This window comes from Apteryx mantelli, chromosome 2, assembly GCF_036417845.1.
Source record: "Apteryx mantelli isolate bAptMan1 chromosome 2, bAptMan1.hap1, whole genome shotgun sequence".
NCBI classification, from domain to species: Eukaryota; Metazoa; Chordata; class Aves; order Apterygiformes; family Apterygidae; genus Apteryx; species Apteryx mantelli.
The window spans coordinates 130,335,141-130,353,439 of record NC_089979.1 but is presented as its reverse complement, the minus strand read 5'-3'; the positions used below and the strand labels follow the sequence as shown (position 1 = coordinate 130,353,439).

The window sequence follows — 18,299 nt, the reverse complement described above, 5'->3', positions numbered from 1 at the left end:
AACATGTTCTACATGCTTCTGTGTAAAATATTAATTGAAATTTTACTTCCAGTCTCATCTAGCTCTATCTGAAACGCCAATGCTTATGTGGGAGATCACTACACCTATATGAGTTATGCTGAAGTACGAGAACATCAGCATTGTGATGCAAAAGATTCCAGTGACTATTTTTTTCAGTGTTTTGCTACATGAATAGCTTTCGTCCTTAAAATCATACTCTTAAGTCTCTCTAATCAAAAAAATCCTAAGTCTTTCCTATACTTCTACTCCATTATTAGAATTAAATAAACAAATGTAATCATCTTTGCTTTAGAAACACTTACACCCTAGTGGTGAATGCTAAAATCCAAGAGAAGTTAACCTAAAGCAGAAAGTGGCTATTACTACTGCCAGCTTTTCCATTTAATATAAAAGATACCCAATGGAAGCAAGAAGAAACCTTTTGCAAGTGTAATAGCCAACTTGCTGACATACTAATATTTCTAAGGATTAAGAAAAATCTACTGTGGCAGGTGAAGTAGATCAATAAATCCCATGGAAACTTCTCTTGCTCTCTCACAACTGGAAATATTCATCACTTTGTGTACGCTAAATTCTGAGCTCGCACATTCGCCCAGCAGACAAATAATTCATGATGAATATTCTCAAGGCTGCTTAAAATTTTATAAACAAAGAAATTGCTACTAGAAAGAAAAGTCAGGAGCCACAGTGAAGAACTAGATTAGGTAATACTCAGAATTACTTTAAATTTAAAATATTAGCAGAATTAAAAAAAAATTTAACAGGCTACACTTAGATTCCCAGCCAGAGAACTGACTTCTATACAAGCAACTTTCCCTGTTAAGTCAAAGATTCACCCTAACAAGGGACTGACTGATCGCAGATGAAAAGCCCTTGAAACTGGCCGTACAAATAGCTTCCACAGTTAGCACACTTGTGATGAGAAACAAAAATCAAAAAGGTATGTTTTCCAATCTTTTCATTTTAGAAAGTTTCATTTAGCAGTTACTGAACCCTCTCCCCCTCCTGTTCCCTATTTTAGGCAAGGAATGATCTTTAAGTCACCCATGTCACTTTAAGCAGTGTAATTTGAGAAACACTGTAGTTGGAAAGTCACAGTAAACATCAAGGGAAGAAAAGCTTCCCAAAGCAGAAATATAATTAGAGCTATTAATCAGACACATTTTTCTGGAAAACAAGCAGCTGCTGCTTTTATTTAAAAGACATTAGTTTGAGATGGGTAGAGCAGTGTACTATCTCTCAAAAGCACAATTTCAGAGGACAACAGATCTCTTACATGAAAATATGCAAATTAGAAGTCAGTTTATCTATTTTTTTTGTTCTTGCAAGGTATAGGAATTGTTCCCTGTGATAAGGCAGTTACTTTTTCTTACTTCTACGTGCTAAAAAACTCTCAAGAGCCAGAAGCTTCACATCCAGTACCTGGGATCTATAATTCACACTTACTTTTAAAAACTAACACCAATACACCCTGGTAAAATGAATGGCAATTCAATCCAGCTTCGTAACAGCTGAGAGTTATAATTTACTTTGAGCATTAAGTTTTTCAGACCATTTCCAGTATTCCTAGAGCTAATGTATTTATATAAGATTGCAAATTCAAATCAGACATATGACCAGCTGCATTGTCATTCCGAAAAAATTTCATTCCTCTTACACTTTTTCTGCTTTACTAAAATAACCCATCATCACCAACAAAACACTTTTTTTCTGTGAAGAAATCTACTACTATAAGGCTTGTATGAAATTTCAAAAGCAGTTACTGTTTTTTATTGAGCTGAGTTTAAAACCACAGTTCCTTATGGGGAAACAAGGTTAAATTTATTCTTACCATTTTCATCTACAGCAAGTACACTTGCTCCCTTCCCTAAAAGTTCTTGAACTACAACTGTTAGTCCATTCCGAGCAGCAACATGCAGAGGTCTGTGAAGACAAGCAAACTGGTATATAAACCTTAGAACAAGATACGAAATAAGATTTTAAGTAGCTTGCATCTAGTTAATTGATTACTGAAGTATTTATACTTGTATGTTATTTACATGTTATCTAAACACTGGGGATATAATGTCTAAGAGAGGTTAAAAAAGGAAATCTCTTCTTATTGCAAAGAAACTATACAGTAACAATTGTGCACTTTCATTCTGTTTTATAGCATTATACTGTGAGTAAGTAGCTGCTGGAACAGGTGTGTCCCCTGAAGAACTTTATCACATTAAAAAGTTATATCAACAGTAAGGTACTAGTTGTTTCTAAATCCTTCACTGAACTGTGAAAACAGATAGTGACACATCTGAGAGTTACTGCATGTCACTGGCAACAATCATTAGAATACAACCAGCAGAATGGTAGTCATATTTTATTGCGTATGAATGCTTATAAGAGATGGGCAAGCATTTCATCAACCTGCCTTTTAGAAACCAGTATATTCCATTATGACTATAGATGAAAAATTTATTTTTACAATATAATGCATGAAGAAGCAAAAAGAAAAACATTACTTTTCACAACCTCAAACTATTAACCATAGCCATATTTTGCAGCGACTTGATCCATCAAGGAAAGCGTCAGCTTTACCTCAAATATTCCAACTACATCTTTTTCAAATGCAACAGTTTGAAAAGTGGTACCCACTGGTCTAAAGAAACCCTGTCACTACTCAGCAGGAAGTTCAACTCTGCTTTATGTTGCTCTTCATTCATTTTGAGGTTCTTAAAATTGTTTAAATTAACCATGAATTCTATTTTGATTTGGAAACAAGTGCCTTAGTTAAAAAACAGAAATGCAAAAGATACAAATAGGAGAAGCTATACCTATTGTCCTTAGATTAAAGTATTAAAATTCGAGAACTACTGCACACTGCAAATACACTGAAAAATTTGCTGTAATTAAAATATTTTTAATATTGAAGCCAACAATTGTAATGTTTATATCGCTAGGAAGTGGGACATTGTCCATGATGAAAACTGTTTAGAAAGTCACTGTAGTTATTAAACATATTTGCCAAACTAGTAATATTTTTAGAACTGTTAAAATCTTGAAATCTATATAAACATTTCATGGAGGTGAGAATATGTACCTATTTTTCCCCTTGATATCTCTATAGTCGGGCTGGATAAGCTAAGGCATGTGGGTGGAATTACATGAGCCTGTGGTAGCATTCTTTCCCACTTCTATTCCCATCCCATTTTTGCTTTTCCTTCTCCCAAGATATCCCCTTTATAAGCCAGAAATGAGGCAATCAGTCCCTGTGCTGCTTCCTGATTATTTCATGCTGCCTGAAGTGCAGCATGGTAAACAGCAAGAGCAGAGCAAGAAAAGTCTTGCTATCTTAACTCTGTAGTTCCAGCAGACCTTGGAGAATGGGAGGTAGGACTGTAGGGATTTGAACATGATGGATTACAGAAGGGATGCAAGAGCAGAGAAATGCATGAATTACTTAAAAGTTCTGGTGTTTTTTTCTAAAAATGGTGTGTGATCACTTTATTAAAGCGGTCTAACAGTTACAGGTGTTCAATACAGCTTATAACACAAATAGGAAAAAATGGAAAGGGGAGGAAAAAAAAAAAAAAAAAAAAAGCAGAAAAGCCATTTTAATAGCCGAGCCCGAAATAAATTCCACAGGATGACATACTATGTTTTAAAATTTTCCTTAAAATTGGGATGACAAAATCAGCTTAGTTCTACTTGAGATTAGATCTTTAGGAAGCACCAAGGATACTATAGTCTCCACGCTATTTATTAGAAATTGAAAAGTATTCTATCTCAATAACAGTTGATTTCTTTTAATAATAGAAAGCATGTTAAAAAATAAAACCATGTTTCAGCTAGGTTTTTTTTTTATTAGCTAGCTTTGAAGAAGAGCAAATCTTAATTCGCCTTAAATGAGTTTTTAACTGAAGCGAATTTTAACTGAAGAATTAGGTAATTCATAAAACAGAAAAATATTGGCTTATGGGAAATCTCAGTGGACTGCTATAATTCCACACAGAATTCCCTGAATCACAGTACTGTAAGATTTATTTAGCATCCCTTTGACTCAGCTAAAACTATAACTTTAAGATTGAATGAAACACTTTTTGCATTAAAGTTGGTTGAACATTTGGTACCTATTACACAATATGTATTCAACCAATTTGAAAAAAAAAAACCACTATGAAAAATATTTATTTTTTGAGCATGATACTGATTTTAGCAAAACAACAAAAACTGATTAGTAAAACACCACTCAGTGGGAATACGTACGTTTGCAAGGCTGCATTGGTGGCATTGATGAGGTTTCTATCCATAATCTTCTCCAGTATTAACAAGGCACTAGTTTCATGACCCTTAAGACAGAGCAAACACACTGTCATGTAACAAATACTCTTTAAAAATTGCTTTCAATGCCTTTTCAAAGATGCAAGCTAATATTTGCAAACAGTATTTGGTAACATAAAACTCAACACTGATCAAGTCAAAATAAGCACGTACCTTGCTGCAAGCCAAGTGGAGTGCTGTGTTCTTAGAACTGTCTTGCAAAGTCAGATCAGCCTTAGCACTGCTAACCAGCACCTCTGGGGGAAATAAAGATCTGTATTAACTAAAGCATATTCCTTAAAGTTTCAAAGGCTTACGATTGTGCAAAATGAAAACATTAATTTGACAAAAAATATCCACAATAAGGTTACTCTAGGGCAACTTTACCTGTAACAAGATATTATTGTTTATTAGCAAACTTCAGAGCAGAAATAAATAAAGCTTTCTCTTTACCAACTGTATTTGTCTGTCCATTTTCTGCAGCCATCATTAAAGGTGTTTTCCCAGAGGAATCTACCACATTTACTTGAGCATTGTGACTGAGCAGAAGCTGTAGACATTCAACGTGATCTGTAAAAGCTGCTGCATGAAGAGGAGTTCTACAAAAAATGAAAACATTCTCACATGCAGGAAAAAATTCCTGTGCTTTCCACTTTATTCAAAGGTATATACTGGGATCCTGCAGATACAAAGACTGGGCAGGCAGTCCCACTGATGTTCCAAAACCATAATTGTTGGAGTTGTGACAGGTGCCTTTATAAAGTCACCCCCAAGTTTCAAATAAATGGCTCCTTATTAGCTTCCCACAATACAGATACAATTTGATAAAAATTTCTACTATGCACCATGTCATGCAATTTTAAGCATGCCCAAACCGGTCTGCACAATAAAAACCATACTCAAGTCTGTTGATTCAGAACAGGATTTAAAAAAGCCCAACATTTTATTTCTAGCACAGAATAAATAAATAAAAAAATCCTTGAAGAATAAAAAGGAGAAAGGGGAACTAATAGATATAGCAAGTTTAAGAAGGCCAACAGTGACAGAATTTAACAGAACAATGCAACTATTACGTTACAAACATTTTTCCAATATGCAGTTACAGTCTTACCTTCCTTTTGAATCTGTTGAATTTACAATACCAGCACCTAGTGTATCAATTAACATTTCTGCAGCACCTTCATTATCATTTATCCTATAAAAAAGTAAACATGCTGTTAGGTACAGAATGATAAAGCTTTTGTTAAATACTGCAATGAAATCTGTAAAGAATAATTTAGGACTCCCTTACACAGCACAATGCAATGGACTGAAAGAATTTCCTTCCATCTTCTGGAAAACTTCCTGTTCCAGTAGGAGCTCTACACAACTGTCATGACCTAAAGTAAGTGTAAAAGTTAGGTATTAAAAAATAAAAATAAAAAAATATATATATAGAGAGAGAGATTATAACATAAACCAATTAGCTAAAGTAGATTAAGCAATATCTTATTTAAAAGTTTTAAAATGACACACAGGTTATACACATATTATGAACCTGAAAGGGATCTCTTGCTGTCTGAAGAACATACAGAACACTTAACAGTTCTTTAAACCTACACTCTTCAAGCTCTTCTACATTCACCACTTTGTCTACACAAAAATGTACTTATCGTTTCAGGGATATTTTTGTTCCATTGACTTGCTAAACCCAGAGAAAAACTGAGCCAAAAGCCATAACAAGACCTTAACAAGTACCTATTCAACCCATCATAGTATTGTTTTCAAAACCCATACAGCAGTAGGCTGTAGAATAACTAGTTCCCATCTACCTTTTCAATCTATAACTACTGCATACAGGCAGTGAAGCTCAGTTCAACATTTACTGTCTCATGAAAATGTGTATTTTTAGAAGTCCCGTCAAATTTTCATTCTACAAATAAGGCATATTTCAGGTCTGTTTTGTCCAGAAACTGTGCTCACTCTGAAAATGGATCAAGCCGCAAGAGTTTAATTTTATAAATGTGGTATTCTATTCAGACTGAAATTATCAGTGATTTACCCAGTTACTTTAGCTATGAGGACAGCCTGGTGAGCTATTCACTTAGAAGTTACTGTGAAAGTGAAGCTTTAAACCCACACTTCTCAGTCTTTCTCTATCATGTGAATCAGAGGTGAAATAAATGAGAACCTTTATTATGTCAGGAAATTAGCTCTCATATTAAAATCTTTAAGAGAGCTGAATGCATTCCCATCCTTTCAGGGAGTATTCCCCACCCCCCAAAATCCAAGAAATATATAATGAAGGATTAGTGAAGAAAAACAAATTCTTATTGAATCAACCTCACATTCCTTAGCTTCTTATGCCCATCAAGCTTGATTTGAAGGAAGTGTAAAAAAATATTTAATCAGGAATCTTTCCTCCCAAGACTTCCTATATAAGTTATTTTTTGGGATGTGTGGCACATTTCTGTTTACAGGTACTATACTGAACTTCTTAAAATACTCATGGAAACACAAAATCAAGAAGGTAGTTTAAAACAAAAAGGTAGTGTAAAAATAAACACCTCGTACTGTGTACTGGATGTTAATACATCCCCCTTGAGACACCATGTCCCCCTAAACAGACTATTTTCACAGTGATTAGTAGGAACTGAAAGAGGCCAGAATTCAGTATAGTGCTTTTATAAGAAGTAATAACTTCTATCTCAATATTAACAAATTCATTTAGCCCTGTGTATTAACTGCACCATCAAATGGGTGGATAGCTATTTTGCATGAAAAAACACATATTTGACAGGAGCAATAAAGCACAAGCATGTGAAAACCTGACACCAAACACTTTGTAATTCTATGATTGATGAATACCTTCTTTCCAGAAACATATGAATAAATTAAACAATGGAATAGGTTACTCTACCATTTAAAAAATAAACAAATCAGAGCACTTCTTGACATCCAGAAAGACTTCAACTGTAATTTAGTTTACTTTTTTTTTTTTTTACACTTAAAAAAACAAAAAACAAAAAAGCTTTCTATATAAACACTTCAAAACTTCCTTTTTTCACCTGTCTTCATGAGATGGACACTGGTCATCTGGCAACTGCTTATACCAAGCCAAGAAGAAGTAACTGAATTCTGTCAGCAGTGCAGGTCCCCAGGACAATGGAATGAAAACTGTCTGAAGATATAAGCTCTCATTTGCACACCCTGGAGTGAGACCACAGCTTGATAATACAGGTGCTTCAACAGTCATTCCTGTTCAAGGAATTGCTGCCTGGGCAGGGCAGGAACAAGCAACCAACGTTACACTGCTCCTCAGGCTGACAACTGTGTGCTATAAACTATCAAGGAACTGATCCGCATTAAAAACAGCCTTGGGAGGGAGGAAGAGGAAGGAAAGAGGCGGGGAAGACAGTATTCTGCAAACAAGATCATCTCACTTATCTGATTTACAACATGACCCCAGCAAACAGCGGCAAGGGAGCGAAAGGGCAAGAGTTCCTTTCTGGGGATGCTCTCTCTTGAGGAAACTGTATCTCAAGCTATTGCATGACTGCATATCATCAGGGATGACTGCATGATTGTTATATCATTAGATGTTTCTTAGCAAGTAACTCTGAAAACCATACGGTGAGAAACAACTACTGGAACAAGGTGTAGTGTCTACCAGATGTTTTAGGACAGAGATCTGAGAAGAGCGACGGAGACAAGGAACTTAAGAATGTACTTGTATTAATTTTCTTGCCTATGTCTCTGGACTCCTTAATCAAAGTACAAAGGAGGAAACAGAGCTATACAAGTATTTGTACATCTAATGAAATAGTAAACTTTTTAATAAATGTCTGAATAAGGAATTGTGTACAGAGTAGAACCAATTTTTATCATGCAGAAGTGAGCAATATACCTATTAGACCTTAAATATGAAGTTATGACCAGCATCTCCATGAATGAAAGTTAGCAGATGTTTTAAAGAAAGATTACAATCCTTATTAATGAAATGATTTCTGAAGCCTGGTGCAGGTATACCACCGCATCCAACTGCACTGATGCGCTGCTCCATTCCTCAACATTTGCCTCAAACTGGTAGCTACTTTTTCAGTTATATCTTGTAATTTTGTGAAAATTTTAACATTTAAAATCTCAAATCAAATATGAAGTTAGGTGAACGTATTGTCAACACTTGGTTCACTAAAGAGAAAGACAGCCTTAAAAGTATGTGATGACTAGGCTGTTCTGGAACTAATGAAAAAATAAACACAACAAATCAGTCCTGTATACATTTTCATCTCCTGCATCTTTGGTTCATTTAATAAACTCAAGTTTTATTTCATATTTTGCATTGTTGAATATTTATATTCTGAAATTCAGACGACTTTATCAGTATCGGATATCCTTTGTGAGACACTACACCTACAGAGATACATTCCCTAGGAAGCTTAAAACCAAAGAACGTTGCTTTCACGTTTACCATTGTAACAGGCCCAGTGCAGTGATGTATAGCCGTGATTGTCTGCTATCGCAGGTACTGCATCCACAGATGTAGCTGACTGCAAGAGGGCTCCTAGGACACCTATATGCCCACATGCAGCTGACAAGTGTATAGGGGTTCGCCCCCTACAGTCTCGTAACAAGGACTTAGCACCATGTTGAAGCAATGCTTCCACACATTCCTCATGCCCAGTAACCGCCTGCAAGAGAAAGATGAAATAGCATGTTTGCACATATTTAGGTATATAGTCAAGGTGTATAACTAAAGCAAGCAAACCTCAATGTCTTAATACTATAACTGGTAACAAAATAAGCTCAGTTATGATTTTTATTTCTAGAAATGGCCATTATGTTGGACAAATAGCAATATATTATTATATTCATGACAGAATAATTTCTTGGAATAGCCTTGAATGAACTGCTAATCTCTATGGCTCATTCAGTTGTCTTACCTGGCAGAGACTAAAAAAAAATTGGCATATGTCATGTGTTACGGTTTTCTTCCTTCCATTAACAATATGCCCCACCCCACGACAAAAGTGGTACCTTGGGGCTTCTCCAGTCAATTTACAACAAGATTAAGAGACTTGAAAAGCACAGAAAAGTCCTGAGGGTATACAGCAAACAGGCAAAAGCTAGCATTCTGAAATCAACAAATAGACAATCAAAAGCTAAGGATAGCAGGACAAAAATAATGAGAAATTCATTAACACTACACACTAAGCCTGTATTTGAAATTAATGCATATACTACGGAAAGGACAGAAGTGTAATATTCTCTTACCCCTCTATGTAATGCCGTCCTTCCCCACTTATCTTTGGCATCTACATTTGCTCCTTTGTTAAGGAGTGAATAAACACAGTCTGTGTGCCCATTAAGAACTGACAACATCAGAGGAGTCCTGAAGAGAGAGAAAAATAAAGTGTAATCTATGTGGAAATTTAACAGACTAGTGCTCAGCTGAAATATTTTACCTTCTATTGTTCTGGGAAACACTGTTTTAAAATTTAGACTGTTAACGGTCTCTAGCACTATTGTCATTCCAAGAATGCCATTGATGCTTTTTAGATCCAGGAAAATAAATTCATATCTAATAATATAGAATTCCTAAGTAAGCAACAAAAATCCATTTTTTTTTTTTAGCATCCAGGGAGTAAGTGCATTTTAATTTCCTCCCAATTGAACAAGTTGTTTTATCACCGCCAAAATTATATTAAATTTATTGCAAGTTATACAGTCGTATTTGTCCTAGTTCAAATACCATTTCCCCTTAAAAAAGAAATAATCTAAAAATCACCAACGCAAAATAATTAGGTTTTCCTTTTATGAAATGCAATAAATTGTGAAGAATAGCATTTAGAGCCTCTAAACTTACTGTCCATTTCCATCTTGAATGTCCACTGCATTTTGTGGTTCTGCATTTCCTATCAATAGTCGCAAACATTCTGAGTGACCATTTGTAGCTGTAAAATATCAGTAGAAATACCAGTTTTACATTAATCGTCTTTGAGTATGCAGAGGTCAAACAGAACTGTAAACTGCTCAAACTAAAGCCCGTTAGCTTGAGAACCCATTGCACCAGATTCATCATTTTTATGATTTAAATTGAAAGCAAAGAAACAAACAAAAGAACTATACTCAAACATGATTTCAGAAAACAAGTATTCTCAATTATATAATATTAAAAGGAATCAATTCCAACCGTCAATTGCTGACAGATATTTGCGTCTCTAACCATAAGTTTATGGTTATATAACTTAAATAAGAAGGAATAATTAAATACACTAATTAGCACAATTTTTACCTATGCCTCAAATCAAGCAAACCCACACTGAGCCAATCACACACAGATTTCATTAGCAAGTATAGCATGTGCCTAGCTATGAAGTGATAATTGAAATCACACTTAGAAAGGGAAGGAAAGGCAATGCATAAAGTAATTAACCAAGCACAGAAATAAATAAATAAATAAATGGGGGGGGGAGAGCGCGGGGGGGGTGAGAGAGGAGAGCGCGGGGGGAGGGGGAGAGCGCGGGGGGAGGGGGAGAGCGCGGGGGGAGGGGGAGAGCGCGGAGGGAGGGGGAGAGCGCGGAGGGGGGGAGAGCGCGGAGGGGGGGAGAGCGCGGAGGGGGGGAGAGCGCGGAGGGGGGGAGAGCGCGGAGGGGGGGAGAGCGCGGAGGGGGGGAGAGCGCGGGGGGGGGGAGAGCGCGGGGGGGGGGAGAGCGCGGGGGGGGGGAGAGCGCGGGGGGGGGGAGAGCGCGGGGGGGGGGAGAGCGCGGGGGGGGGAGAGCGGGGGGGGGGAGAGCGGGGGGGGGGAGAGCGGGGGGGGGAGAGCGGGGGGGGGAGAGCGGGGGGGGGGAGAGCGCGGGGGGGGGAGAGCGCGGGGGGGGGAGAGCGCGGGGGGGGGAGAGCGCGGGGGGGGGGAGAGCGCGGGGGGGGGAGAGCGCGGGGGGGGGAGAGCGCGGGGGGGGGAGAGCGCGGGGGGGGGGAGGGAGAGCGAGAGATCATGTTTCAAAGCAACTCCTGAAAGACAACCGATTGCTTGTTGGGGGGAGATATTCCTGACATACAGCTGCCGTATTCAGCCCACATTAGAATGGGGACACCTCACGCTTCTCTAGGTTGACAGAGATGCTAACGGAAGTTACAAGGAGCTAAAGCAAATATAATAATACAGGTTGTGCTCATGGCCAAAGTGGTTAGAATGACAGTGTTTTGTACAAAATGCTCTTTTTACTGTAATGTTCTTATAAAGATCACTACTACAGTGCCAATAATGCCAACGTAAATAAGCCTGCTTTCAAAATGCAAAAAAGAATATTGCATGAATGTTACACTTTCTTGAGAAAGGTAACTTTCCAGAAGTTTATAAAAATAATCTAGAAAAGGCAGAAAATATTGCAAAGGATTGCTATTATTTTGAAAACACTCAGTAGGGAGTCATTTAAATTCTTGGAAAAATGAAGTATAGTTTCTGTGTCTCTTCTCAAATTGACAGAACTCTCTCAGACTCCAGTCATTTTTAGTGCCAAGATAGGCAACACAATTCATGTATCCAAGTCTGGGACTACAATTTGGCCTGTGTGAAAGATGAGGAGAGGAACAGGAACATACCATTGGCACCTGTCAGCACAACCAGCCTAGCAATGAACGGACAAGGAGAATACACCCTTTTAGAGGACAGCATGCTGTAACACTCCTTGAATCAGAATAATTTATTGGGTGAATACAGGTTTCTACTACTTTAAGTGCTTTGTAACCATTCTCAGTATAGTATGCAACTTCAAAGACATCATCTGTTCCTAAATACCATTTCTTAGAACATTAATTATTAAAGATTTCTAAGTGTGAAGATGATGCACTTCAAAAGCCAAAATTTTAGAGTTGAGCAGTAACACATACCTGCAGCATGTATTGGGGTTCTCTTTACAACATAATCTTTCACCAAGATTGATGCTCCCTGATTAATGAGTACGTCTACACATTCCACATGTCCCTTAAAGGCAGCAAGATCCAATGGTGTCCTTCCATTATTGTTCCTCACGTCAAGGTCCAGCAAGGACTGTACCAGCACTTCCAGAGCTTGATGGTGACCATGATAGGCCTGAGAGAATAAGAAAATCCTTCAGTTTTCCTGTCCTTCATATTTTTCCTCTGCTTACCAGGGTTGCATATATTAAACTGCAAATCTAGTATTTTTATTTTAGCCTGTTGAAGAGCTCCTGATGCAGCAGGTAAGCAGTTCCAAAATGGTTACAACAAATTGTAAAAACAACTTCAGCAGGAAGGTTTGTGCTTTCTCATTTTATCCTTTCAATCAGCAACTGATATTTCTGAAAATTATCTATCTATCTATATACACACACACACACACACACATATATAGTATAACTGCTAATATTTTGAATACTGAGTGTTTTGTTGCTTTATGTCAACAATTACTTCAAGTAGTTACTTCAACCTCAGATTACTTCCAAGTGAGGATCATATGAAACTTAACTAATTCCTATTAGTTTTTTTTACAGGATATTCAAAAAAAGTGCCTGTAAAATTTGTAAGTAAAAAATACAGTATAAATAGTTAAAAGTTAATGTAGTAGGCAAAATAGAAGAGACTTAGGGAATGAAACAGTAAGAGATCACACTGGACAAATAAGGATTAAAAAAATCCTAGAAAACACACTGTAGGCACGTGTCAAGACAAAGCATCAAACTCAGTAATGAAAACACACATCTACAACTATGGTTTTATAATTTCCAAAATAAACTTGTTTAAGTTTCTACTCATGGATACATAACCTCTGCCCCAGACCAAAATTTCCAGGAACAGTCTCTTCTGCTTTCATTTACCAATATAAGAGATTACCTTTCCACTTTGGCCATATATAGCAATAATATAAGTTATGCATGAGACTTAGGCTACTTTCAGAAAATATATTGAGGTTTTTCAATTGCTAGAAGTCCAGGGAAGAGATTAGAGGAAAACTGCATATTCAGTTGTTTACTCTGTATTTCAATGCACATTTGTATAGACAGTTTCATCAGGTCCCCTCTAAAGTCTGTTCTCTTACAATTTGTGCAAATCTTTCTTAAAGTATTAAAGGCAATTTTTTTCATAAAAAATAATCATGATGGCAAAACATATCATTATTACATAGAGCACAAGACTTCCAAAAGTATCATTAATATACTCTAAGACAAATCTTTTAATTAGAAGCAAGATTCCAGATGAGGAGTGTTCAATTTCAGCCAACAGGTAAAATCACCTTGTATAACTCATTCATGAGCTATACATGGTATGTATTGTTATGGTGTAATTTATTGTTATTGACCTCTAAAAAAAAAGTCCAGAATGAATCAAAACTATGTCAACAACTGTTTACAATTACATGATCTATCATCACTAAAGAATGAAATACTTACAGCTAAATGCAGTGGACTTATGGGTGCTCTGTTGTCTGAATCGTTCAGCATGTCAGTACCTGATGTTTCCATTAGCTTAGCAGAGATAGAAATTCCAATTGAGTGCAAAAAACCCTTCACTTTTGAAAAACACTCAGTAATAACTGCTATTATTTCCAGTATACACAGATTGAAAAATAAAGAAAGAAAATTAGAAAAAATAACACAGGTTTAAATTTTCCTTAGGAATTCTATAATTATTTCAATCTTTTAAAGAGTGAATTACAAAGACTGCAACCCCTCCCCACATTCATTTCCCAGAGTTGTTTAATTTTGCAGAACAATGCAATAATTAAATTAGAAGTTCATCTAAAGTATTTTTTTCCTGGAGCAGCCTTATCAAATAATATGGAAAAAATACATGCAAAGGGAATACAAGGACAGGTGAGAGGAAGAACAGCTGTAGGAAGAAAAAGACAACTAAGCATTTAGGTTAGGTGAAAAGTAAGCAATAAAACATATGAAAAGCCAGAAGGCAGGATTTCTCAGAACAGAAAAACATCTGCCAAAGAGGTACTCCCCAAAAGGCACAAGCATAACAAAATAGGGCTAAAATATCTGCGTGCATACACTTCCATTTGGTTTTCAGATGTGTTTAAAATTTTAATCTTGGGTCTTTTTCAAGACCGTATTTAACTTAGACAGTAGAATTGAAGCATTCAGAGTGTTTGAAGAACATCAAATACATAAGATCACTAAGTTTTCATGATCTCACATGGTCATACAAATGTTTTAGTCAACCGATGGTTTTAAAAAAAGATTATTTTCTATTTTAAAATCCTGAGCTGCAAGCATTAAATATCTATGCATTGAAGACATGGTTGAGTAAGTCTAAAAAATAAGCAGCAGTATTTTAAAATGACTTGTCCCCTTTGTTGTACAATACTTTACAGTGAGAAATCATACACACTTACAACATCAAGAGGCGTTTCACTTGCGATCTGCAATTAAAAACATTCAGAATTCAGATTTGAATATGCTTAAATATTAAATTATAATTTGTATAAAAATATTACATTGTAAAACACAGAGAAGACAAAATTATCAAATAACACACCCATTTTTGCACAGGGATTTATCAAAAACCACCCTGAGGCTTTATTATCTAAAATTCTGTTATATGGCCATCAGTTATTGCAACTATGTGAACTATTTTTAAAGATCTCCACCCCTTACTTTACAGGTTTTCCCCATGTTTTTAAGCTGCTGCTCCAGAAGACATTTGTGAAATCTTTTAATACTCCTCAGTGGGATACCCATGATTATTATAGTTCAGCCATGAGGAATAAAGTTAGCAGGGTATTCTAGATTAAAAAACAAAACAAAAACTAATATCCCATATCCTCAGCAAGTGTTCTCTCTTCATCTCAGAATAAATTGTCTTTTTAAACCAGTAGCTACCATTTTAGCTCCCCATATTGCCCCTATTTTAAAGGTACCAAGTGCTCAAATATGTATCCTCACAAGGGCTGAAAAACACTATCAGCCTAGCTTACAGATGAAGAACAAAGGTGGAGGAATGCCATGGCCTCTGCATCATCCTCTCCAAGAGGAGTTGTTACAGCTTTCATCCATGATGCATCTTCTTACCAATTCAAGACATAAGCGATGACCATAAGCAGCAGAATAATGAACTGCATTGTATCCTTGTTTGTCTCGGATCCCAGGATTGGCATCATTTCTTAGCAAATATTCCAGGCACCTATTTAAATTGACATATGACAACCATATACCTGAATGTTAAATTCCAGCTTTTCACTAAGTGATCAATTGTTACAATTCAATTGGAAAATGCAATACTGCAAACAGGAACACTGTTTTACTGTACAATACTGACTAGGGCTAGAGAACAGCTGACTCAGTAAACCAAGTGTTAAGTCAGTCACAAAGCTCTCTGAATTTGACTGAGTCCTACTGTACTAATACAGAAGGAAGTGGACCAGCAGCTGAGCTCTTCAGGACATGTAGCTCAATACGCAGTCACACCAAAGTACACATGCATACACTTCCACTGCCAGACACTGACGACATTGATGCATTTATATAATAAACACACTCATCATCTGTTGGCATACACACCATTCCTTACTCTTATCACATGAAATTAAGGCAGAGCATGATCAGCACAGTTTCAACCACAGACACTCAGGCAGGAGGATGAAAAAGGGAGTTTTAATGTCAGCTTCCCCAAAGACCTATCACTCATTTTCTCTTTTTAAGAGACTCCACATATGCACACTGAATGATTCCAACCAATCACCCTGCTTATTCATAATTTTGTGGTCCACCACTTAAACAACATTCTGCAGAGCTTAAAAATAGTGGGGATGAGAACTATGAAGAAACAGCCACTGGAGAACAAGGAGCTAAGTGGACCTAAACTGAACTACTGGAGACACCCCAATCTCAGCTTCAGAAGCTTCAGGGTAACAGGATAAAGACCTATGAGAAACAAACAGTCCCAGAATAATATCAGGTTATTGTTATTTTGTGCACTTATTCATAAGGAGATAGTAAGAACCTCCAAGCATCCATATGACAAGGTGCAACTGAGCAAAATCAAGACTGTACAGAGCCCTTTAAATTCTGAATTAACAGAGTAGGCAAGAAGGACAAACTTCAGGTTTCCTACTGACACCTGACAATGATTCTGGTACTAAATTTGTCTCAGTTTGCTCAAACAGTTAAGATTATGAATGTCTCCTCATGTCCTACTGTAAACAGAACCTTTAGGACCTGAGAAAAGGCACATGCCACCTTACCTGATGACAAAACCAAGAAAGGAGAAGCGTTAAATTCATGATACAACCTGACTTGAGAACAGAACTTCTGATACTTCGTGAAAAGCAGATGAACTTCAGATGACTGGATCAGATCAGATCTCCCAGTCTAGGTTCAGCAAGCTGAATCTATTCCAAACCACTTGCTAGTGTCCTGAATGACTGGATCATTTGCTTCCAGCAGGAAAAGGGAGACCCAGTTGTCAACATCACACATTGTGATCAGATTGTCTGTTGTGATCTGGACACAGTATTTTTGAAGAGAAGGCCAGGAAGCTCTGCACGTGTTCTACACAGCTCTGAGCTCCAAAACACTGATATGAAACTGCTGGTCCTTTTACCCTGAGATGTCCAGGATTTCCACAAGAACTCTCTGCCTATGAAAGAATATCTGTTACAATACAGCAAAATGAAGAAGAAATGGGTGCGTCCATCTCACCATTAAGGGACCACCTGACCATTCAAGAAAGGACCACCAAGCAGCTAAGGAAATGTTTGTTCAGACTGGAGTGAGATTCATGGAGTAATCTACCATGATGCTGCATGCTGCTATGTCACTAAAAGCCAGGGAAGACTTCACTGAGGTAGCAGCTATACATTCAAATACAATCACATATCTTATGACTTGGAACATGCAATAGAAAGTCTTTCTGATGACTGAACTAGAGCTAAATGAAAACTGGGAGGTGAAAGTCTGAAGAGACCCAACCTCTGAATGGCAGCTTTATCAGACAAAAGTCCAGCTAGGGAAAATGACATTCCAATCCTTTTAAAATGGGTTGTTACGACTGTCATTCACTTAGGATTGTTGCTCCTGTGTAAAATCCAGACAGAAGAACCTTGCATTGATAATAGTCCAGGAACATCTTTAAGAGAAGCTACTTTATATGGAATGCATACTTTATGTGATAGTTGCAAAGATTAATTCTGTAGGTCAATAAATATGAACACATGCAGAGATGATTATCACTAGTCACCATCCTGAGTTTGACTTGCAGATGAAGTCATTTGGTTTTCTGAAACACATATCTCTTTCCTTTTTGGGATTATGAAATACTTCTGCTTTATCAGTTAAAAGAAATGCTTGTGAAGCCAAAGAATATATTCTCTTGTCAGACCCAGCTCAGAATCTTTGTTCCTTAGTAGAGTTTAGATAAAGGTCTCGCAGATTGCCATGACAAGTAGAGGCAAAGGGGCCAGGTGGATACATGAAAAATATTTGTTTTTTAGTTTAGTGGTTTTTAGCTCCCATTTACCTTATAGGAAATTGTTTGGTAGAAAGTCAAAAGAACTTTAGACAGTATTTGTAGTTGTGTGAGATAGCCATGCTGAGACACCATGCTGTGTAAATTCTAGCAAAGGAGTCATCTCCTGAAAGAAGATAGTTTGTAAAGAAGATTTCAAGGATGGGCCCAGAGTCAGCATATAGAACAGCACAAGTGCAAGATCATCATCTGAATAAGGACCCAGTACCAGCTGTGATGAGATGGAAACTCATTTTGACCACCAGACTAGTACAGCTATAGTGGGTCAAGGGCCTAATAACCTCATGTACAGTGACAGTGATTAGCTGAAGCAGAGACCTGACATTTGCTTTTCCATCCCACTTGCTGACTGTCCTCTACTGCCCCTGAGAGAGGCAGGAGAGTATTCTCATTATACTGAGACACTAACATGCATTAAAAAAAAAGTCTGTAAATCTAATACAGTCCTTACTGAAGGCACATGGCTGGAAAGTCACCTTTCCTTTGTGAAAGTTGGAATCTTCAGT

The 18,299-nt window shown here is 37.1% G+C and overlaps 1 protein-coding gene across 7 annotated transcripts in view; it reads right to left on the bottom strand.

Moving 5' to 3' along the window:
• Nucleotides 1-18,299, bottom strand: part of ANKRD28 (ankyrin repeat domain 28) — a 131,234-nt gene that overhangs the window by 5,850 nt on the left and 107,085 nt on the right. For 6 of the 7 annotated variants that reach the window (XM_067291538.1, XM_013941409.2, XM_067291539.1 and 3 more), the window contains 13 exons: nt 15,339-15,450; nt 14,663-14,689; nt 13,710-13,784; nt 12,190-12,391; nt 10,163-10,250; nt 9,571-9,688; nt 8,768-8,987; nt 5,609-5,696; nt 5,429-5,512; nt 4,771-4,916; nt 4,492-4,574; nt 4,264-4,346; nt 1,853-1,944 (listed from right to left, as the gene is read on the bottom strand). In XM_067291538.1, the coding sequence (XP_067147639.1) occupies nt 1,853-1,944; nt 4,264-4,346; nt 4,492-4,574; nt 4,771-4,916; nt 5,429-5,512; nt 5,609-5,696; nt 8,768-8,987; nt 9,571-9,688; nt 10,163-10,250; nt 12,190-12,391; nt 13,710-13,784; nt 14,663-14,689; nt 15,339-15,450 (1,418 nt within the window). The remainder of the gene's footprint in view (nt 1-1,852; nt 1,945-4,263; nt 4,347-4,491; nt 4,575-4,770; nt 4,917-5,428; nt 5,513-5,608; nt 5,697-8,767; nt 8,988-9,570; nt 9,689-10,162; nt 10,251-12,189; nt 12,392-13,709; nt 13,785-14,662; nt 14,690-15,338; nt 15,451-18,299) is intronic. The other variant, XM_067291542.1, reaches the window with a different exon arrangement.